Below are 22681 nucleotides of genomic sequence, written 5' to 3' on the forward strand. Positions count from 1 at the left end.
TCCATTTAGATTTTTTTCCCCCACTGTGAATTAATTACAAGAATTGAAGACAGTGCCTTTTTTGTTGGTGTTGAAGATATGCTGATTACATTCCTGGGTAGATCCCATTACCTCAGATAAATGAGAGTTGAAGACTTATTCAGTTAGCTATATGTTCTAAGATTAGGTCCAGTACAGTCTTTTCTCTAGTAGGAGGACCTGTAATGGCCTTTGTCTCGTAGGATATGTTTTGTTCCTTTTATAGATCTTATTGGTTTATTAACATTTAAAAAAATTCTTACCAGTTAATTCTTCTCAGTAATTTAATTTTTTTTTCCAAAGCCTTTTTTTTGTGTTTTTTTTTAAGTTAGCATTTGAATTGATGACCATTAATTTACTGAATATTGGTTGCATTAACAGTAAACTACACAAGAGTTGCTTCAGTTCACAAACATGGCAGGATATATTGTCTCTGAATACATGCTTTGCAATTGGTCCACTCAGTAAATTAGCTAATTTTTGGCATCCCATATGATATGCTGTGGATGCTCAATTTTCAAAATTTCTGAAATTATTAGCAAAATAATACTTTTGTTTTTAATTGTATTTCAATCAAATTTTTAAGCAAAAAGCAAAAAAATTCTAGATGCTAGAAAGTTAAAAGGTGTATTTGGGTGGCACAGGCTCGTGGGCTGGAAGGGTCTGTAACAATGCTGTATCTCTAAATAATTCTTTTTAACAAAAGCACTGAACAGCTTTAGCATTAAAAATTTTTGCAAATTGTTTAAAATGCTATCTTGATTCATGTCATGTAGCAGCTAAAGAATGAAATACAGTTAATTTTCAAGATAATAAATTGTTAAGAATTGGGCAAGAATAGAAATTCAACATGTAAAGAAAAGGAGATTTGGAGAAAATGAAGGAGCTTGTCTGTGATCGACTGTAGGTCAGGAGACAATTAATATAGTGATATTGGTTGAGAAATGATTGTGAAAACATGTCAATTGGAGCTTGTTCTAAGTTAAGATTTATTGTCAGAGTACAGCCATGACATCACATACACTCCTTTCTGCTCAGAGCTATTGGCGTCCCTATAACAGGCTGTTAAGCAGCTGGTCAGCACACTTACCACTACATATTTATAGAAGTTTGCCAAACTTCCGCAAACTCCTGAGGAAGTAGAGGTGCTGACGTGTTTTCTTCAAGATGATATTCGTATGTTGTCCAGGTATGGTCTTCCAGATGGTGACTCCCAGGAATTTAAATTTGCTCATCCTCTCCACCTCTGATTCCCCCATTGATTTCCCTTTTTTCCAAAAGTTTACAATTAGCTCCTTCATTGTGGTGACATTGTGGTGAGATTGTTGTTTCTACACCAGCCAAGTTTTTAATCTCTCTCCTATATGCTTACTCATCTCCCCTTTTTATACAGCCCATTATTATGTTAACATCAGCATATTTGTAGATGGTATTGTTGTTGTACTGAACCATGCAGTTGTAGGTGTAAAGTGAGTAGAACTGGAGGCCAAGAACACAGCCATTTGGTGCTTCGGTGCTATTGGAGTTTGTGGAGGAGATTTTCCTGTCAATCTACATGAATTGATGTCTGGAAGTGAGGAAATCCAATGATGTATTGAGGCCCAGGTCTTGGAGTTTACTGATCAGTTTTGAGGGGATGTTGGTGTTGAATTCCGAACTACAGTCAGTAAAGATGTATACATCTTTGATGTCCAGGTGTTCCAGTGAGATAGCATCTGACATAGACCTGTTGCTGTGGTAGATAAATTGGGAAGGATCCCTGTTGCCACACAGACTGGAGCTGATGTACTTCAACACCAGCCTTTCAAAACACTATCACTGTTGGAAATAGTTTAATTGGGGAAGGGCTAATTACGATGGGAGAGTACTAGCGAGAGTAAATTGGAAACAGATGTTCAAGAGTGAAAGCACAGAACTAATTTGGAGGAAGTTTAGGGACGACTTGTGGTGGGTTCAGGATATGTTTGTCCCACTGGAACAGGGAAAAGATGGTAAGAAAAGGGAACCTTGGTTGACAAAACAGGTGAGGCATCTAATCAAGAGGAAGAAGGGAGCAGGAAACAGGACGAGCTCATGAGAAGTTTATGGTAGCCAGGAAGGAGTTTAAGAAAGGACTTAGGAGAGCTCGAAGGGGGTATGAGAAGGTCTTTGCAAGGATTAAGGAGAACCCCAGGCATTCTATGCATATAAGAAGCATGACAAGAATGAAGGTGGGAATGCTAAAGGTTAAAGGAGGCAACATATACCTGGAAATGTAGGAGGTTGTGGAGGTCCTAAATAAATACTTTGCTTCAGTATTCACAAGAAAAAAATGACCTTGATCAGGGTCAGAATAGAACAGGCTTTTGTGCTGGATGATGTTGAGATTTTTTTTTAGATGTGAGGTTATCCACTTTGGAGGTAAGAGCAGCAAAGAGGATTATTATCTAAATGGTATCTGTTCAGGAAAAGGGGAAATGCAGCGAGACTTGGGTGTCGCTGTGCATCAGTCATTGAAAGTGAGCATGCAGGTACAGCAGGTAGTGAGGAAGACAAATGGTATGTTGGCATTCATAGCAAGAGGATTCAAGTACAGGAGTAGGAAGGTCCTACTGCAACTGTACAGGGCCTTGGTGAGACCAACTTGGAATACTGTGTTCAGTTTTGGTCTTCTTATCTGAAGAAGGATATCCTCACATGGAGGGGGTACAGAGAAGGTTCACTCGACTAATACCAGGAATAGAAGGACTTGCATATGAAGAAAGGTTGGATCAACTAGGCTTGTATTTGCTGGAATTTAGAAGATTGAGGGAGGATCTTATAGAAACATAAAATTCTTAAAGGATTAGACAAACTAGATGCAGGAAGGTTATTTCTGATGTTGGAAAAAACAGGACCAAGGGTCATGGTTTAAGGATAAGGGGGAAATCTCTTAGGACTGAGATGAGAAAATTTTTTCATTTCTCAGAGAGTGGTAAATCTATGGAATTATTTGCCACAGGAAGTAGTTGAGGCCAATTCCTTATCAATATTTAAGAGATTAGATTTGGCCCTTGTGGCTAAGGAGATCAGAGGGTATAGGGAGAAGGCAGGAACTGGGTTCTGATTAGCCATGATCATAATGAATGGTGATGTAGGCTTGAAGAGCCAAATGGCCTACTCCTATACCTATTTTTCTGTGTTTCTAAGTTTTGGATCTTCTTAAAAACATTAAGATTGATAAGTCTCCAGGACACCAGAAAGGGAGGGAAGAGATAGCTGTGGCAGTGGCTATGATCTTTGAATCTTCTTTGGCCACAGGGAAGGTGTCAAAAGATTGGAGAATGGCAAATTTGGTCCTTTTTTAAAAAAAGATAATAAGGAGAGTCCTTGGAATTATAAGTCGGTGAGTCTTATGCCAATAGTGTGCAAACTAATGGAGAAGTTTCTCAAGATAGGATCTATAAGCATTTGGAGAAGTACAATCTACTCAAGGATAGTCAGCATGGCTTTTTGAAGGGAAGGTTGTGCCTTATGAGCCTAAATGAGTTTCTTGAGGAGGTGACGAAAGAAATTGAGGTTAGGGTGGAGGATGAGGACTTTAGTAAGGCATTTGACAAGGTCCCCCATGAGAGACTCATTCAGAAAGTCATGAGGTATGAGATGCATGGAACCTTGGCTGTGTGAATAAAAAATTTGGCTTGCATGTAGAAAGCAGAGAGAAGTAGTGGACAGAAAGTATTCTGCCTATAGATCAGTGACTCGTGGAGTTCTGCAGGGATCTGTTTCGGGACACCCCCTGCTGTCTGTGATTTTTAAAAAATATATAAATAACCTAGATTAGTGGTTTTCAAACTTCTTTCCACTCACATGCCACCTTAATAATCCCTACACTATATCTGTGATTAGTAAGGGATTACCGGGGAGATAACTCTTTAGGACGTTGACCATGGTAGTGGACCACGAGGGGCTCTGAGGCTGATGGACCCACACAAGCTGTGGGTGGCTTGGGGTCGGCGGATCCACACAAGCTATTAGAAACTGGTTAATAGGAGCCAGGTATTGGAGCTGGGATTTGAGAGGGTGCTGATGGCAAAAAAAAGGCACCCACAGGGCCTTGGGCACTGAAGGCTTCCTGATTGTGTTGGAAGTTTGGATCTGGAGCTCAGTTTACTGATGGATTCAGCAGGGCTGTGAGAGCGCTGGAGGTGAATGCATGAACACTCAGTGACTCTGAAACGACTCTTGCTTCTCGTACTGTAAGGGGTGCTGGGTTACCCTAAAGGTTACTCTTTGATTGCCTTATGGCAGGCAGAAGGCAATTTTACATGACAATTTTGATTTCCTGAATAATGTTAATAGTGTTTCTTCAGAACTAGCCAGTTTAACACTCACTGAAAAGATTTGTTATTTGAAATTGTTAAATTCAACTTTGAGTGCACAGGGCTGCTACTTGAATAGATAACACTGAACTGGAGAAACTGGAAGGATGGAATGGAGTCCTTGTCAGAGTTAGGATAGGTGAATACTGTGGGAGTCAGCTCATAATAGTATTTGATTGCTAACCAATCTTTCATCAGTGTCTTTAAATGCTGCTTCATTTAAAATGTGATTATTAGAACTGGAATTCAATGCTAACCCAGTAATAGAACAAAATAGCATGATGCTCTTAAATATTTTGAAATTTGGACTGATTTGATTGTTTAAGCTGGCTTGTTATCAATGACAGTAGTAAATAGCTGCTGTGCATTAAAAAAGAACTTTAAAATTGAATAATAAATCATAACAGTGGACAATGGCCTTCATTATTTTGATGAAAAGGATTTGGCTAGTTTCATAGAAGAATGTAGCATGGGTACAGGCCCTTCAGCTCATAATGTGTACACTGAACGTGATGTCCAAGCTAAACTAAAACTTTGGAGCTTTTTATGATTCCAATCCCTCTATTCTCTGCATATTCATGCATTTATCTGGAAGCCTCGTAAATGATGCTATTGTATTTGTTCCAGCCACCAATCACACTGTGGGGAAAAAAAATTGCCCTGCGCATCTCCTTTAAACTCTTCCTCCCCCACCCATCTTAAATGTGTGACATTTTTTACCCAAGGAGAATGATTTTAACTTTTCACCTTATCACTGCCTCTCATTATTTTATAAGCTTCTATCAGTTTATCCCTCAGCCTCCAATGCTCCAGAGAAAGCAACCCAAGTTTGTCCAACCTCTCCTTGAAGCTTATGCCCTCTAACACAAACAACATCTTGGCAATTTTTGATGTACCCTTTCCAAAGCCTCCACATCCTTGCTGCAAAGGAGTGACTAGAAATGCACACACTACTGCAGATGCAGCTGAACCAAAGTTTTGTTTTTAAGCTGCAGTATGACTTTCCTTCTTTTATACTCATTGTCCTGATTAGTGAAGGCAAGTATGTCATGCAGCTTCTGATAACTCTGTCTACCTTTTTTTTATTTCAGTGATACTGTGCAGTAACAGGCACTTCTGGCCCATAAGCCTGTGTCACCAATTGTGGCCAATTAATCCACAATTTTTGGAGGGCAGGAGGAAACTGGAGCACAAACTTGTTTCAGACACATGAGATTCAAATCCAGGTCACTCATGCTGTAATAGCGTTGCGCTAACTGTACAACCACTTTCAAGGGTCTATTGGGTTTGTGAGGGGCACAAATTGAGCCCGCTTTGCCTTTCAATGAGATCATGGCTGATCTGATGAAAGACTCATCTCTGCCAACCTGCCTTTTTTCCATATCCCTTAATTCCCTTACTATGTGGAAACCTATCCAACTTTGTCTTAAATATATTTACTGAGGTATTTTCCACTGCTTCAATGGAAAGTGAATTCCACAGATTCACCACCCTCTGGGAAAAGCAGTTGCTGCTCATCTCTATCTGAAATTTACTTACCAGAACCTTGAGGCTTTGTCCCCTAGTTTTGATCTCCCCTACTAATATAAAAGCTTACCTACCTCTTACATATATGTTTCTATGAGCCCCCTTCATTCTTCTAAATGACACCTCAAAGACTCAATCTCTTCTCATAGGCCAACACTTTCATCCCAGGAATCAACCTGGTGAATCTCCTCTGCACTTCCTCCAAAGCCATTACATCCTTCCTTAAGTAAGGAAACCAAAATTGTACGCAGTACTCCAAATGAGGTCTCACCATAAACTCAATTCCTTTTGCTTTCATTAACTTTACATTCCATTTGCCTTCTTGATAGCCTTCTATACCTGCAAATTAACCTTTTGCCACTCCCCAAGTCCTTCTGCATGTCCGCATACTACAATCGCTTGCCATTTAAACAATATTCTGTTCTTCACTTTTTCCTTCCAAAGTGGATAACCTCACATTTGCCAACATTGTACTCCATCTGCCAGATCCTTGCCCTCTCACTTAACCTCTCTATATCTCTATATCTCTCTCAAACATCTTATTTGATCAAGTTCAAGCAAATGCCTCCAAACTTATTGGATGGCATTTCATCCTACAGCAAGACAATGGTCCCAAGCATACTGATAAGGCAACAAAGGAGTTTTTTTTCAAAGCTGAAACCTGGAAAATTTTTGAATGGCCAGGTCATTAATCCGATTTAAATTCAAATGAGTATGTCTTCCAAATACTGAAGAAAAAACAAGGGGACAAGCCCTCGAAACAAGCAGGAGCTGAAGATGGCTGCTGTAGAGGCCTGGCAGAGCATCACCAGAAAAGATAATCAGCACCTGGTGATGTCGATGAATCAGACTACAAGCAGTCATTGCATGCAAGGGATATGCAACTAAGTACTAAACATGATTAATATACGTCCCATTGCTATGTCTCAAATATTATGGTGGCCTGAAATGAGGGAACTATGAATAAAAAATGGTGTAATTGGTCAAACCAAAATATATACAAATTAACCTAGAATTAAATCTGGTGTAGTGACTCTGAGCTAAGTGGATTCTGATGTGTTTGAGGAATTCACAATGAAGTCTAGATGAATTTTAAAGTTTATTAATTAAGACAAAAGGAACTTGGTAACATGCTTTCTAGCAATAACATATAACGACCAGTCTCTTTGGTAACGTAATGTTTAATTCCCTTGATGATAGTCAACAGAAAATATTGGAGCCTCACAGTCAACGCAGGCTAACTTACTGCTCCAACCACGTGCAACTCTTGCACACGCGCCAACCCTAGTTCATGGTCTATGCACACTTGAAAGTAATGAACGAGCGCAGTCTCAGGACCCCAGGCGCCGCTGATGCCTGAAGCCAAATTGACAACAGTAAACAACAGGCCTTTAATTCTAACACCGACCCCTAATTATTATGCTTCAAATAATAATTACACAATTATAAATAACCATCAAATACAGTAAATTCCAATATTATGTCGATCTTCTTTCTTCATGCTTCATAAGCCAGAGGTTACCAGCAGCGATCTTTACCACCACTCTGGACTAGTAAAGTCTGCAGTCTGAGTAATGGGCAAGGTCCAAAACACAACAAAGTAAAGTCAATTTGGTCTTGTCAAAGTTCCTCCTTCTTCTGTAGAAGGCAGACTTTGTTGATGTGTCTGTTCAGAAAGCCGGTTTTGGTCTTGATCTGAACCTGACATACAAGTCCATTTTTGTCCAGAATGGACACAATAATTTTTCCAGTTAGAAGTTTTGAGGTGCTGAATCATCCATGATGATCACAATGTCTACTGGTGTTAGACCATTTTTGTCATTCCTGAATCTTTCCCAGAGCAAACCTGACATGTACTGAACCTACCTCCACTTGCAATGAGCATGTATGTCTTCCTTCTGCCCTGATGGCATTGATGGGTTAGTTTTAAGAAGCAGATGATGGTTCAGGGCAAGTGCTTCAAAGTCATTTGGATCTGTAGAAGCCTTGGTGTTTGGATGACTGTTCACAACTTCACATAAGACTGTGTGAAGAACCCCCCTCATTGAGACTTTGCAAATTGAGGTTGGAATTGAGAACCTTTTGCACTGATCTATTTAATCTTTCCCATACACCTACATGATGTATGTCAGCAGTGGGATGGAAGATCCAATTGATTCCTTTCTGGAGCAGTGTATTATGGATTTGACCCCGATTCCATCTTTCAGTCGACTCCCTCAACTCATGCTGAGCTCCCACAAAATTGGTGCCATTGTCAGATTGTAGTTCTTTCATTTGACCACGCATGGCTATAAAATGTCAAAGGGCATTGATGAAAGAGTCTTGTGTCAAGTGATGAAGCCACTTCGATGTAAATTGCTCTTGTAGCTAAACATCTGAAAATAACACCATAGAACTTCACAACACTCCCTCCATGCTTCTCTTCAAAGAGTCCAAAATAATTGACTCCAACATATGTGAAGGCAGGCTCATCAGGAGAGACTCTGTCCAAGGGAAAATCTGCCATTTGCTGTTGTCCAGGAATATGCCGACAAACAACACATTTCAGCACAATTTTTCTGATTGAGTCAGTGGCACCAGGAATCCAATATTTTTGGTGTAGTTTAGATAACATATGGTTGTGACCATTATAAGCCACCTCTTTATGAACATGTCAAAGATTTAGATCAGAAATGTGAAAATCTTTGGCCATTATGACAGGATATTTCATTTCTTCTGGCATTGCTGCTCTGATAAGTCACCCACCAACTCTTAATACATAATTTTCCAGAATGGGGTTGAATTTACAAATGTGGCTAGTCCTCTTAACATTCATTCCTTTTCTCAGATGAGATTGCATCTGTAAATCTCTTCTGGCAAAAGCAGATTATTTCCATTTCAGCATTAGCCAGTTCTTCTAAGTCTTAAGATATCCTGTCTCCTTTTGTGGCAGACTCTTTGATGGATGTTATCTGGATGAAACTGAACAAGAACAGCATTTGCTTGTTTCCTTTCTGCTCTTGCTGCTTAAAGTAGTCCTTTAAATCTGAGCATCCATGCAACTGCCCTTTTCAAGCGAGTCCAGGATGAGAAGTGATGGATTAAGTGGGTTACTAGATCCACTTCCTCTAGTGATATCTGAGCAGCATTAACAGTTATGATCCTGATTTGAGTCCTTTGATGAGATTTCTTCCAATCTATCAGGATTTTGAGACCACTCTTCCTGAGCTGAAGAAGAATCTGAGGCCAGGACACCCATATTTCTTTCTTTAGAAAAGATTTGACTTTCAATCCTCAGGAGGCCATGTTTACTGTATTATATGTGAGACTTTGTCAATTTCAGCAATCTGTTGGCCACAAAAGTTTGGAACCTTGTAGTCTATTGCTGATGTATTTGATCACAGAGGTGCTATCGGTCCAAAATATGGAGACTGCTAGTTTCATCTGCAGCTCTTTTTCCACACTGTGTCCATTCTCTCTCCATGGTGGCAGCAGTCAACTCCTTTCGAGGGATAGAGGCTGGCTTTAATGGAGGCACTCTTGCTTTTCCCATCACAAACCCACAATCTGCCTGAACATGGTTACTATGCAGTAACAGTATATTGATAGGAATCACTGCAGACATTGAAGCAATGTTCCACCAGGTGAAAGTACCAGTTTCGTAACTGTCCTCACACGCATCAGCAAAGTTTGTGGGTTTGAAGCATCTGTCAACCTCAAAGTCTTCCAGCTTATGAAGATCCTGAATCCAACACATCCATTCCTATACAATGGAGTCTAGTATCATCTCATCCCAACCAATCCTTTTCCTACACAAATCTTGCATGATCTTCTTGGCAATCAGGACTACTAGAGCCAATATTCCTAGGGGATCAAATATCGAACTGACTGTTGAAAGAATCCTCCTTCCTGTGAGGGGTTGGTCTTTCAAGATGATTTTGAACTTAAAAGTATCAGACTGGACACACCTTTGTACGCCTCACATCCTTCCACAGGAAGGTTGTCATGGTCCAAGTCCAGATTCTTTGTTTCTTTTGCTCTCTCTGTTTCAGGTTTGGCAGCCAACACATGACGACTGTTACTTATACACTTGGTAAATTGTAAGCCTCCCTTGAGACAAATTGCTCTTAGTTCATGATAGAGATATTGCATCTTCTGAGGCTGCTGAAGTGAGGCAGTCATCCGCATAGAAGTTGTTCATAATGGTGCTTACAGCCTGGGGGCTAAACTGTTTCAAATTGTCCACGGCACACTTCCTAAGGGCAAAGTTCGCACAACTTGGAGATGAAGTTGCTCCAAATAAATGCACTGTCATTTTCTATTCCACAATGTTCTGACTTCAGTCTCCAGAGGAACTTTGAAAAATCACAGTCTTCCTTTGGTACTTTCACCTGGTGGAACATTGCTTCAATGTCTGCAGTGATTCCTATCAATATACTGCTCAGGTCTGGCCCCTGTAAGAGCTGAAAATTTACTGAAACTTCCCGAAATATTTCTCCACAGTCAAACACCACTCAAAGTTTCTTCTTTTGTGGATGTAAAACCCCAGGGTGTGGCAGATACCATTTTCTGCCATCATTATGTTCCAAGACACCATATGGTACTTTCTCTGGATATCAGACATTAAGTTGGTGAAGTCTGAATGATAGGTTGTGTGTATGTTGTTCAGCAACACTTCTATTGTCAGGTATGCATATTTCTCTTTACTTTAAAGGCAATAATGGCCATCGACTAGTTCGGCAGATTTTGAAACTAAATCCAAGAACTGCTTATTATCTCTTGAAGGTTCTTGGTTGTCACTGAGGCACTCAGGAAAGTCAGTTCTGAGCTGCTGTTACCACAGCTTAGAAAGTTTCACAACTGATATCCTGTTGACACTCGTCGCTGATTGCTCCTGAACATTATCCTTTTGTTCTCCTAATGGTCCATTTATCGTCCAACTAAGCATAGTTTTGACAGCATAAGGTCCATCTTGCACACTCCGTATTACATCTTGTGGTTTCAGAACCTTTGGTAGATCTGAGACAATCAGCAACTCTTATCTCAGAGCCGATTTCCTCAGATGAGACCACTGATCTATATAGTTTTGATTTGGGATATTTCATTTGTGCACAGGCATGGTCTTCCGAGTGTATATGCCTGGAAGATCACAAAAATCGCTGCTGTCCAGTCCAGCGACCTCTAGGCTTGAAACAATGCTGGTTTCAACGACCTTCCTTTGACCATAGTTCTCAATAGAATCCTTGACATTCTTCCCTGAAGATTAAGCTTATTCATTAGTCCCACTGTGCAAAATGGTGCAGTGCTACCCAGGTCAAGAAAGTATAAGTATGCACTTTTGCATTCTCCTTCCTCGCCTTGATTTGAACAAACACTGTTGAGAGTTTGCAGTTATCTTCACCAGCCCCAGTAAGACCACTTGCCAGAACAGAGGCTATAGCATTGTTTTCAGCTGCTTCCTTTCTTTCCGCTTGTTTCTTTTCCATTTCCTTCTTTCTTTGGTGGATATGCAGTATATGGGATGCTTTAAACAGCATATGTTGCAGCTGAGTCGCTTCCTGCAGTTTTTGCTGATGTGCCCTTTATACAGACAGGCAAAACATACTCCATTTTTTTTTAGGAAAGCAATCTTCTTCTTATGTGCCTTCTTTTCCAACTGTGGACTCATCTCCAAAGCATGTCCACCTCCACAGAACAAACAGCTCTTCCCAACAAGCAAACTCTCCTTTTCCTTAGTTTCTTTATCATTTTCCTTATCAGCAAATGTCACCGTGGTAGCAAAGATACTTTCTTTTAATCTTGGATGAGGCTGTGACTTGGACCTCTTTACATCTTTGCTCACAGTTGGAGTGTCTTTGATATCTCCAAATACTAATTCTGTTGCAATCCTCACTTGCCTTTCAAGGAAATCCACCATATCCTTAAAGGTAACCTTTCGATTGTGTTTTTCCTGGAATTTACAGACTACAGTTCTTCACATATCTCTCAGTTGATAGGGCAACTTCCTTATGATGACTAGCATATTAGCAGGCATGTTAAGCTCATGCATGTAGTCAATATCTCTCATGGCATTACAGCATCCTCTGAGAGCCCTTGTGTCTTCCGGTTTTATCGACAGCCATGAGAGAGCTTTCTCCATATAAGGTGTAGCAATTTTATGCTTGTTGCCAAAATGCTCCTAAGGTAAAGACTTAGCCTTCCTGAATCCACTGTCTGAGGCCATATGTCAGTAACTCCTTACAATTTCCCTTGATTGTTCACTTACGTACTGTTCCAGATAATAGGGACAATCTATGAGATTTTTGTTCTTGTTTTCAAATATTATGTTCAAAGAATTTAATGCATGCTTGGTACTGAAGTGGGTCACTATTAAAAATTTGAATCTCCTTCTTTGGCATGGAAAACAGATACTGTAGCTGGATTAATAATGCAGAGATTTCATCATGCTTTTCCATGACTGAGAATACGTTGCTCTGTTCACCGTTGCTTGTAGCAGGTAATGTAGCTAGAGATGTCACATATGCATGTTCACCTGGATTTCTGATGATTGACTGGAGTGTCACAGGAGCTGTGATGAAAGATTGACTTTGAGCTATGACTCTTTCTGTGTTTGTTATTATTGGTGTTTTGGGAGGATTTGTCCATGTGTATGCATATCTTGTAACTGTGGAGCAAAGGGATCTGCCTTAAAATTAAATGTTTTCTTTTCTTGTTATCCTTTCTCCAAACATGACTCCATACCATCAGACACTCCAGATAAGTTACTCCAAATGCAGGATCCCTCTGAGGCTCCCAGAACCCTCATTTTGCTCCTGGAAGCAGCAATGTTTGCTTCCAACTCCAGCTACTCTTTTTTTCCTCCTTAGCTGGTCTTCCTGATCTTCTAAAGCATGTTTATCGTTAAGTAATTTTTGTCGTATAACAAGAGCAGCCATTTCAGCCTTAGCCTTTATATGTATAGATGCAGTACTGGAAACTCTGGAGCTCTGAAGCTTCTCCTGCTTCCAACATTTGACGCACTGTCATCTAGATGTATTTCATCCTGCATGTCAGATGTTGCCTTGATACTTGACTCTTTCTCCATTTGGAATTGCACATCCTTTGCATCTTCATCCTCCTCACCACCATTTTGTGACACACTTTCAGCCATTTCCAAGTTGCTGACTTTAAATTCAGTCAATGTCTTCTGCAATGGTTTTAATTGTGCCTCAGCGGCAACACCAGCAGCAGCAGTGGCGGCCATATTACGTGTCTCCATTCCCACCGTCTGCCGAGCTCGAGCACCAAGCACGCATTACACGAGCACAAAATCAACATGCCCAATGGACAAGCGGCAGCACATCCAAACTATGTTCAAACTAAATAAATACACAGAAGGAGTCCATAAATGTAATCCTACCACTTCTGATGGCTGTGATGTACTGCTGTCAACAAGTGAGTTTCCACTGCGGCTGCAGTCAATAATATTGCTGTTTCTCAGGAAATGGCTCCATCAATGCGCCTATAGCACACATGTCAAACTCAGGCCCGCGGGCCAAATTTGGCCCGTGATATAATTATAGTTGGCCCGCAAGATCATATCAAGTATGTATTAGAGCTGGCCCGCTGGCCGCTGCTCCAGTATAGCGCATGCACAGCTAATACTACAAATCCCAGAATGCTTTGCAAATGCGTTGGCGCCGGCCCGTCAGCCCGCTAATCGCCCCCACCTCCTCTCTTTACTTTCATTAGCATCTGCGACCTGTCGCCCAACTCACATGTAATAAACCCCTTACGAAAAATGGCCAAACCAAAGACAGAAAACTGGACCTTTCAAGACAGGTGGGAGGCAGACTCTATGTTCATCATTTTAAAAGACAAACCTGTTTGTCATTGAAGCAAGTTGTTATTTTTTTGACTTGTTGGCTTGTGAAAAAAAAAACATTTAAAAGGAGCTTAAAGGCTATAGAGAAAAATTATTTATTGAATATTTTATTTCTCATTTGTTAATGCTTCTTCTGGAAAGAGTTTAACCAAAACTATTATTAAACATTTATTTTAATAAGAAAAAAGTTTAACTTTACATATGTTGAAAGAAAACATGCAGATGTTGTTGAAAATTTTCAATAAATATTTAGTTTGGCCCACAACTTAGTCCAAGTTTTTAAATTTTGGCCCTCTGTGAATTTGAGTTTGACACCCCTGGTCTATAGGATGTTCTGCTCTAGGATTACCAGGTCTGGACCCCTCTGTGGCCAATACTTGGACCAGTGGAGGCAGATTGCTGTCAGCAGCCTGTTCTCAGTATTTCCAACATGCCCACCATATTGTGTTCAGTATCACTCCAAACCAAAGACTTTGTTAGGACTATTTCCTCACCAAATGTTCCAAATATAATTTTCTGTTGACTAAGTATAGTGACTACTGTCCATAAAAGAGATGCTCGGAGGCTAAGTAGGCTCTTTGATGCGTTCAAGGAATTCATGTCGAAGTCCAGGGGAGTTTTAAAACTGTTTATTAATTAACACAAAGGACTCGTAACTTCCGCGGTCACATATTTAAACTTGGTAACATGCTTTCTAATGATAACATAATGTTCAATTCGCTCAATAACGGTCAACAGAAAATATCGGAGTCTCACTCACCCACCATCTGTTCCACCATTACAGACAATGTGAGTTAACTAACTGTTCCAACCTCGTATTATCCCCACACATGCACTAACCCCTAGTCTATAGGCATGCGCACTGGAAGATACCAAATGCATGTAGCCTCTGGACTCCAGGTCGCTGCTGACACCTGCAGCCGAACTGACAATGGTAAACAACAAGCCTTGGGCTTTTACATCTGGAATGTGCACTTTAATCACATGTGAATTGTTTGATTACAAATTTAAAACTGGAGCACAGGGACAAATAAAAGGAAATTAAGTGTCTGTATCCCAAATATTATAGAGCGTACTATAGGTTCTCTGCCTTGGATTGATGCAGTGCATTACAACTAAGTTTTTGCTATCTTTATCTCCTGAGAGCATTGATTCTTTGTTGTAGAGTTCCATGGAAATTAGTTATTCCAGCATCAAATAGTTATGAGATAATTATTGTAAGTCTGAAATAACAGACATCTCTGAATATTCAATAAGTCAGGAAATGGTTGTGAAGCTGCAATCATTGACGTGTGGAGAGATAAATAATCTTTCATCAACATTTTCTCCATAGGTGCTGTCAGATCTAGTATTTACAGCATTTTCCATTTTTATTTTTTTCATGTATGAACATTAATCAACACCTTCCTGTCATCGCGCAAAACCAATCCATTTTACATTAAATTGAGGCATCATTGATTATTGGATAAGAATTGAGTGGATATCCTGGGTGGATTTCTTCTCAGTAAGTGGAGACAGACCAATTGTAGTTCCCAATTTCTTGGGTTTGACTTAAGTAAGTGCAATCAGATGTGGACAGCACTTGTTCTGTTGTGGTTGTTCCCTGGAACACAGGGCTACCTATTTACTTGATGAATAAGTTTTAAAAGAAATATTAATATCTTTGTCAATAAGCATTCAAAAATATGTCAACAGCTTTTCATTAGTCATATTTCTGATAAACAGGGATGAGGATATGCAAAGTCTGGCTAGTCTAATGAGTATGAAACAAGCTGATATTGGAAACTTGGATGACTTTGAGGAAGAAAATGAGGATGATGAGGAAAACCGAGTGAATCAAGAAGAAAAGTCAGCAAAAATTACAGGTTTGATCTCTTTAATAACAACTTCAGTACCTGGAGAGAAATTTGTCATTTAATGATTGCTAGCAATTTTACACAGATTTCTGTGAAAGATATATTGATGTTTTTGCCATAATTTATTCTATATTTCAGTAAAAGCTGTTTCACATTTCATTCTAATGGACTGAATATTGTGTTTAACTTTTTCTCTTTGATCATTATTAATGTACGATTGAAAACATTTCTGGGGAGGAAAGTTCATGTTGTTTCCCAGGGAACATAATTGATTCATTGGTATGAATCGTAAGATATATTACCCTTAAGTTTTCATTTTCCTTGTTCAATATTGAATTTTGTTGTGTAATGCTGTGATTTACCTTGACTGCTCTGTTTAGTGCTCTTGAATTTTTTGAGAGGATTTTACATCAGTTTGTAAATGTTTATGTTCCACATGTCATTAAAAATAACATGATGAGACATTAAGTGAACGGTTTTATTTTCTCTAGAATTGATAGGTTAGACAGAACTAAACCATTTTAAATAACTTGGAAGGATACAAATATCTTTAGCCATCAGTGCCATTGGTGATTCATTTCTATCCACTACTGAAATACCCAGCATTTCAGAAGGCAGTCTTGATTAATTTAACTAATTCGACAAAGTGTAAACTGCTGAAGCCACTGGATGTTGGAGAAGTTCATCTCATCTTTAATTTGCTTAGTTTGAAACTTATAGTCACAGTCTGTCATTGTGCTGTTGACTTATTTTGCCTTTTTTTGTGTGACTTCAGATTGAGACAACAGTCACCAAGCTATTTTGAAAACAGATTTTAACTTTTTTGTGTTAACTATTTTGAATATTTGTATTGTAATTTCAATGTTAACTTTGTTCAACCTATAACATTAGTTTTTATTGATGTTTCTTGAGTGGGTTGAATGATAACAGTTTAAAATGAATGTTTGTTATTTAAATCTGTTTTGCCATGATAAGTTAATTTATCAAGAAGCAATTTGCCATCTGACTCGTAATTTAGTGATGACACTTCCTTCAACAAACCATGTAAGAAACTCAAGGTGTGCAAGCTATCCTTCAGGAGGTTTGTGAAACACATTCCATGTTTTGTGTTTAGTTCAGAGATTCAACACAGTAACAGGCCCTTCTAACCCATAAATTCTCAAGATGGGGTGTGGGGTTTAAGAATATTTTAATGGAGTGTAGGAATATTCTGTGAAATAGTTAAAAAGTTGGTTTGAAAAAAAAACTTGTTATGTTGGTATGAAGATGTAACTTGGCAACACCATCAGTACAACATAATTGTAACTTCTAAGTAAAATCACTTTGTTCTTTCTATTTTCATAGCATGTTTCTGCTCTTCCAATGTTTCTCTTATTTTAACTGTTGTTATCTTTGGTTAAAGCATGCTCGCACACACACACACACACACACACACACACACACACACACACACACACACACACACACAGACACACACACACACAACTACATACAATGATCAAGGAAAAATCTCTACGATGCCCCTCCACCCCTTAATTTAGTGCTACAAGGGATATTAATTAAACGCTCTTTTAACAGTGCACATCTTACCAACAGTTTCTCCAACACCCTTTCACCTTTCTAGGTCTGGAGTGAAACAGGGTGGACCCAAGCTGGCAAAAAGAGAGAACAAAGAGCACATGGCACCTTTATAGTGCTGGAGGTTCCAGTCCAGATCATTTACAGGGTGCCAATGGCTCGGTACCAGGAGGGTTAATCCATTTACCACAGCTAATGACCCAAGGCCAAGTTCAGGCAGGCTGGAGAGTCCAGGTAATTTACATGGAACCAACAGCCAGGTGTACACTAATGGGTGGGGTGGAACCAAACCTTGATTGGCAGCTGGTGTGTCCTCTGATGAGGTAAGGGAAAATGCTGTCACATGATAGCCACAACCCTTCCCAATACAAGCAGTTACAACTCTGGTCTTCCCATCAGTTCATCATTAATTCTGGGCATCAAATTTCAAAGGCCTACTCTTCAACATTGCTGAATTTGAAAGACTGAACTTTGAAGTAACTTTCTAGATTTTGGCTTGGACTGTAATGGTTTAGGTATATCATACATACACTAGTACACCTGCGCATAGTTGGGGATAGTTTAGTGTTAAGGATAGTTTAAGAGTTAAGACTATAGTTTAAGAGTAAGAAATAAAATTAGAGTTTTAAAATTAAACAGTGTCTGGTTCATTGTCTATTGCTGCTCGTTACACATGGTTTGTTACACAAGACAGCCTCCATTATCCCGGTACCAAAGAGGGGAACAGTAACAAGCCTCAATGACTACCACCCAGTGGCATTGACTCCCACCTTGATGAAATGCTTTGAGTGTCTGGTGATGGAATACATCAAACTGCACCTCCAAGAGACATTGGACCCATTTCAATTCGCCAGTAGATGGGACATTTCCACTGATGATGCTATAGCCTTGACCCTTCACTCCATCCTGCCTCACCTGGCATTAACATCGACTTCTCAGATTTCTGTTAGCGTACACCCCCCACTTTATCCCCTGTTCATCTTTCCTCTAGTGCTGTCCCTCTCTCTCTTTCCTTTCTAGCTCTGCATTCACAGAGCCACCCCTTCCAACTATCATTTCTCACCTTTCCTCTCCTGTTCTCCTGTCCATGTCCAACTGTCACCCTTTGTCTGTTTGTCAGTTCCTCCCACTGCTCTTTATTTCCTTGTCCCCAGCCTTTGAATTTAGGCACCTGCCTGCTTTTTACTCATACCTTGAAGAAGGACTGGGAATCCAAAATTTTGGTTATATATCTTTACCTCCAATGGACACCTCATGTTTTCCTTGAGCATTTCTGTGTTTTTACTGCAATCACAGCATCTGCAGACTTCTGTGTTTCACAAGAAACAAGAGTAGGGCAATTTTTAAGATGGGGTGGCTATAACAGGAACTTAGCTGTTCGCAATTGATGAAATGTAGTTCAGAAGTCAAAATAGAGTTGCCCCTGACCAGAATGTCCTGAACCAGGGGGGGTCACTGTCTCCAGATAGATGTTGGCCATTCAAAATGTTTGTGAGAAGGAATGTCTTCACCCAAAAGGTAGTGAATCTTTGGAGTTTGTACCTGAAGAGTTGTCAGACCACATATGCTACTTTTATTCAAATTGGGTTGATGGGATTGGTGAATGTGGAGTCGGTGAATGTTAAAGAGTGAGCAGGCATGGAGGGTTGAAAATTTTAATTTTGCTAGTATGTGCTTTTTCAATAATTAGTTGGAAGTGACAGCTGAAGGAATATGTCCTTCTAAAGAGCACATATGATCTTACTTGTGACTCAATTTATTTGCTAGTACTCAGACTGTTTGTGCTGTTAAAATAGAAGAAATTGCTATTCATGTTCAAAATCATTGAAGAAAAACATCAGGCTATGCTAAATCAAATAAATCCTCAATTGAGGAATGCACAACTTGCTCATGTAAATATTTTCCTCAGTCTATTTGTAAGTGAACTGATAGAATTCCTGAACAAGTCAGTGACATGCTATGTTCAGCATAGAGAATGCTTGGTTAATAATTCATTCATAAGGAGTTTCATCCAAACGTAGGGAGGAAAGTTTAGGGGTGATATCAGGGGTAAGTTTTACACAGAGAGTTGTGAGTGCCTGGAAAGTCTTGCCAGGGTTGGTGGTGGAGTCTGAAATATTAGGAGCATTAAGAGACTCTTGAGCACATGGATGAAAGGAAAATAGAGGGTTATGAGGTAGGAAGGGTTTAGTTTATTTTGTAGGAATATATAAGTTGGCACAACATCAAGGGCTTGTAATGTGCTGCAGTTTTCTAAGGTCCATGCAATGTGATTGAGCAATAATGAATTTATTGTCATATACATTGTATAATGTGCATATACACAGAAATTCTTACATTCCAGCTAAACAGGTACTTCATTTAAAAAAATCTACATTGTATATCCCTGACATGTGTCCATGCTTCATTCTGGATGACTGGTCGTAGCTCAAAATGAACGTATGTTGGAATTGCCACAAAAAGATGAAGTTGCTGATTCTCTGATTTTCTGTGTTGCTGTGAACCTTGAGCACCCTGCAGACTCTACTGGCCTCTAAAATCTGTCTGACCGTCAGAATATTGAGCTACAGAATTCTCATTAAGGTACACAAGGAGTTAAAATGCGGTGAAATATCTCAATATGGTGGCCACCAAGACCACCTCTCGTGAGAGGTTGGCCACTGCTGCCAATTTCTTGCATGGGGCGTCATTTTCCATAGATAGGCCTGATTTTCACCATAATCGTGTAAGTTTTGTATTTTTTCTCAATTTAAAAAATTTCAGTCATATGTGTGGATGGATGCAAATTGTATAGCTCTCAAGTTGGGGGAGTGCAACAAATTGAATGAAAGGAGATAATATATACAAAATATAGATAATATTATCTCTTTACCATTGTGCAAGAAAAAAGTGGCATTATAGCAGTGCAGAAAAGCCTTTTTGTGGTGTCATGGTAATTGATGAATAGTGTAATAAGGGAGGTTCATGAGCCTGATAGCTGTTGGAAAGGAGCTGTTCTTGACCCAAGAGATGTTGGACTTTATCTTCTGCACCTTCTTCTTGAAGGTAGTAGTGAGAAGAGGTTGTAACTAGGGTGATGGGATCCTTTGTGATTTTGGTTGCTTTCATGAGGCAGCATCTCAAATTGGTGTCATCAGAGGTTGGCGTCTGTGATGGGCATTCCTGGACACTCAGATTACCAAACCAGGCTGTGATGCAACCAGTTATTATACTTACTCCAGTACATAAGTAGAAGTTCTTATTTATTTATTTATTTATTTATTTTTCACACCATAAATCACATTAACCATGATACACACTTTTTCCTTTTCACACATATACAGTGCCATTTTCTCCCCCCCCTCCCTCCCTCCTCCCATCCCACCCTCCCTACCTCCCCCCTCCCGTCCATTTAAGGTACAAAATCTAGGATACATTACACCAGTCAGACAATGTTGTCATTCAATAAAAATACACCAGAAATTCCACTGAGTCCATTCTTTTCATTTCCTTTTCCTTCCGTTAACTTAGGTAGTGATTGTCCCCGGTAGGTTTTCGCTATTGTGTTTCATGTAAGGCTCCCATATTTGTTCGAATATTTCAATATTATTTCTTAAACTATATGTTATTTTTTCTAATGGAATACATTTATTCATTTCTATATACCATTGTCGTATTTTCAAATTATCTTCCAATTTCCAGGTTGACATAATACAGTTTTTTGCTACGGCTAGAGCTATCTTAACAAATCTTTTTTGTGCATCCTCCAAATCAATTCCAAATTCTTTGTTTTTTATGTTACTTAGGAGGAAAATCTCTGGATTCTTTGGTATATTGTTTTCTGTTATTTTATTTAATATCTGATTTTGATCTTCCCATTTCTTTTTTACATCGAAAACATCTATCAGATACTGTTGGGTCCCATTTATTTAACTTTTGAGGTGTAATGTATAGCCTGTGTATCCAGTTATATTGTATCATACGTAACCTCGTATTTATCTTTATATTTAAATCTTGTTCCCATTTTTGTTTAGTTTTACCATTTGTTTCCTCATTCTCCTTTTCTTGCAGTTTAATATACATATTTGTTATAAATCTTTTGATTATCATTGTATCTGTAATCACATATTCAAAGTTACTTCCCTCTGGCAAACTCAAACTGCTTCCTAATTTATCCTTCAAGTAGGATCTCAATTGGTAATATGCCAGCGCTGTATCTTGAGTTATATTGTATTTATCTTTCATTTGTTCAAAGGATAATAATCTATTTCCTGAAAAACAATTTTCTATTCTTTTAATCCCTTTTTTCTCCCATTCTCTAAAGGAAAGGTTATCTATTGTAAAAGGGAGTAACTTGTTTTGCGTCAATATTAGTTTTGGTAATTGATAATTTGTTTTATTTCTTTCTACATGAATCTTTTTCCAAATATTGAGTAGATGATGTAATACTGGAGAACTTCTATGTTGTACCAATTTTTCATCCCATTTATATAATATGTGTTCAGGTATCTTTTCCCCTATTTTATCTAATTCTAATCTAGTCCAATCTGGCTTTTCCCTTGTTTGATAAAAATCTGATAGGTATCTTAATTGTGCGGCTCTATAATAATTTTTAAAGTTTGGCAGTTGTAAGCCTCCTTGTTTATACCATTCTGTTAATTTATCTAGTGCTATCCTCGGTTTCCCCCCTTTCCATAAAAATTTCCTTATTATTTTCTTTAACTCCTTGAAGAATTTCTCTGCCTGAAATAGGTATAATATCCTTGGAAAAATGTTCATTTTAATACAGTTTATCCTTCCTATTAGTGTTAGTGGTAAATCTTTCCAATGCTCTAAATCGTCCTGTAATTTTTTCATTAGTGGATAATAATTGAGTTTATATAGTTGGCCGAGATGTTTATTTATTTGTACACCTAGGTATCTTATTGCTTGCATTTGCCATCTAAATGGTGATTCCTTCTTAAATTTTGAGAAATCCGCATTATTCATAGGCATTGCTTCACTTTTATTTACGTTGATCTTGTAACCGACACTTCTCCATATTCCTTCAATTTCTTATATAGTTCTTTTATTGATAGTTCTGGTTCTGTTAAGTATACTATAACATCATCCGCAAATAAACTGATTTTATATTCCTTGTCTTTTATTTTTATCCCTTTTATATTATTTTCTGTTCTTATCAATTCTGCTAGTGGTTCTATAGCTAACGCAAACAATAAAGGTGATAGTGAGCATCCCTGCCGTGTTGACCTGCTTAAGTTAAATTGCTTTGATACATGTCCATTTACTGTCACTTTCGCTAATGGTCCCTTATATAATGCTTTAATCCAATTAATATACTTCTCCAGTAAATTGAATTTTTGCAATACTTTGAACAAATAATTCCATTCTACTCTGTCAAAGGCCTTCTCTGCGTCTAAAGTAACTGCTACTGTTGGTACTTTATTCCCTTCTACTGCATGAATTAAGTTAATAAATTTACAAATATTGTCTGTTGTGCGTCTTTTTTTGATAAATCCAGTTTGGTCTAGATTTACCAT

The 22681-nt window shown here is 38.8% G+C and overlaps 1 protein-coding gene across 15 annotated transcripts in view; it reads left to right on the forward strand.

Annotated features, from left to right (window-relative positions):
- ehbp1 (EH domain binding protein 1) overlaps positions 1-22681 on the forward strand; it is a 561098-nt gene that overhangs the window by 136080 nt on the left and 402337 nt on the right. For 14 of the 15 annotated variants that reach the window (XR_011355819.1, XR_011355820.1, XM_069931681.1 and 11 more), the window contains one exon: positions 15454-15593. Coding sequence is in view for 13 of the 15 variants with exons in the window: in XM_069931681.1 (XP_069787782.1) it covers positions 15454-15593 (140 nt within the window). In the remaining 2 variants the exon portion in view is untranslated. Of the gene's footprint in view, positions 1-15131; positions 15233-15453; positions 15594-22681 lie in introns of those variants that run through there. The other variant, XM_069931689.1, reaches the window with a different exon arrangement.

Source organism: Narcine bancroftii, chromosome 4 (genome assembly GCF_036971445.1).
Source record: "Narcine bancroftii isolate sNarBan1 chromosome 4, sNarBan1.hap1, whole genome shotgun sequence".
NCBI lineage: Eukaryota > Metazoa > Chordata > Chondrichthyes > Torpediniformes > Narcinidae > Narcine > Narcine bancroftii.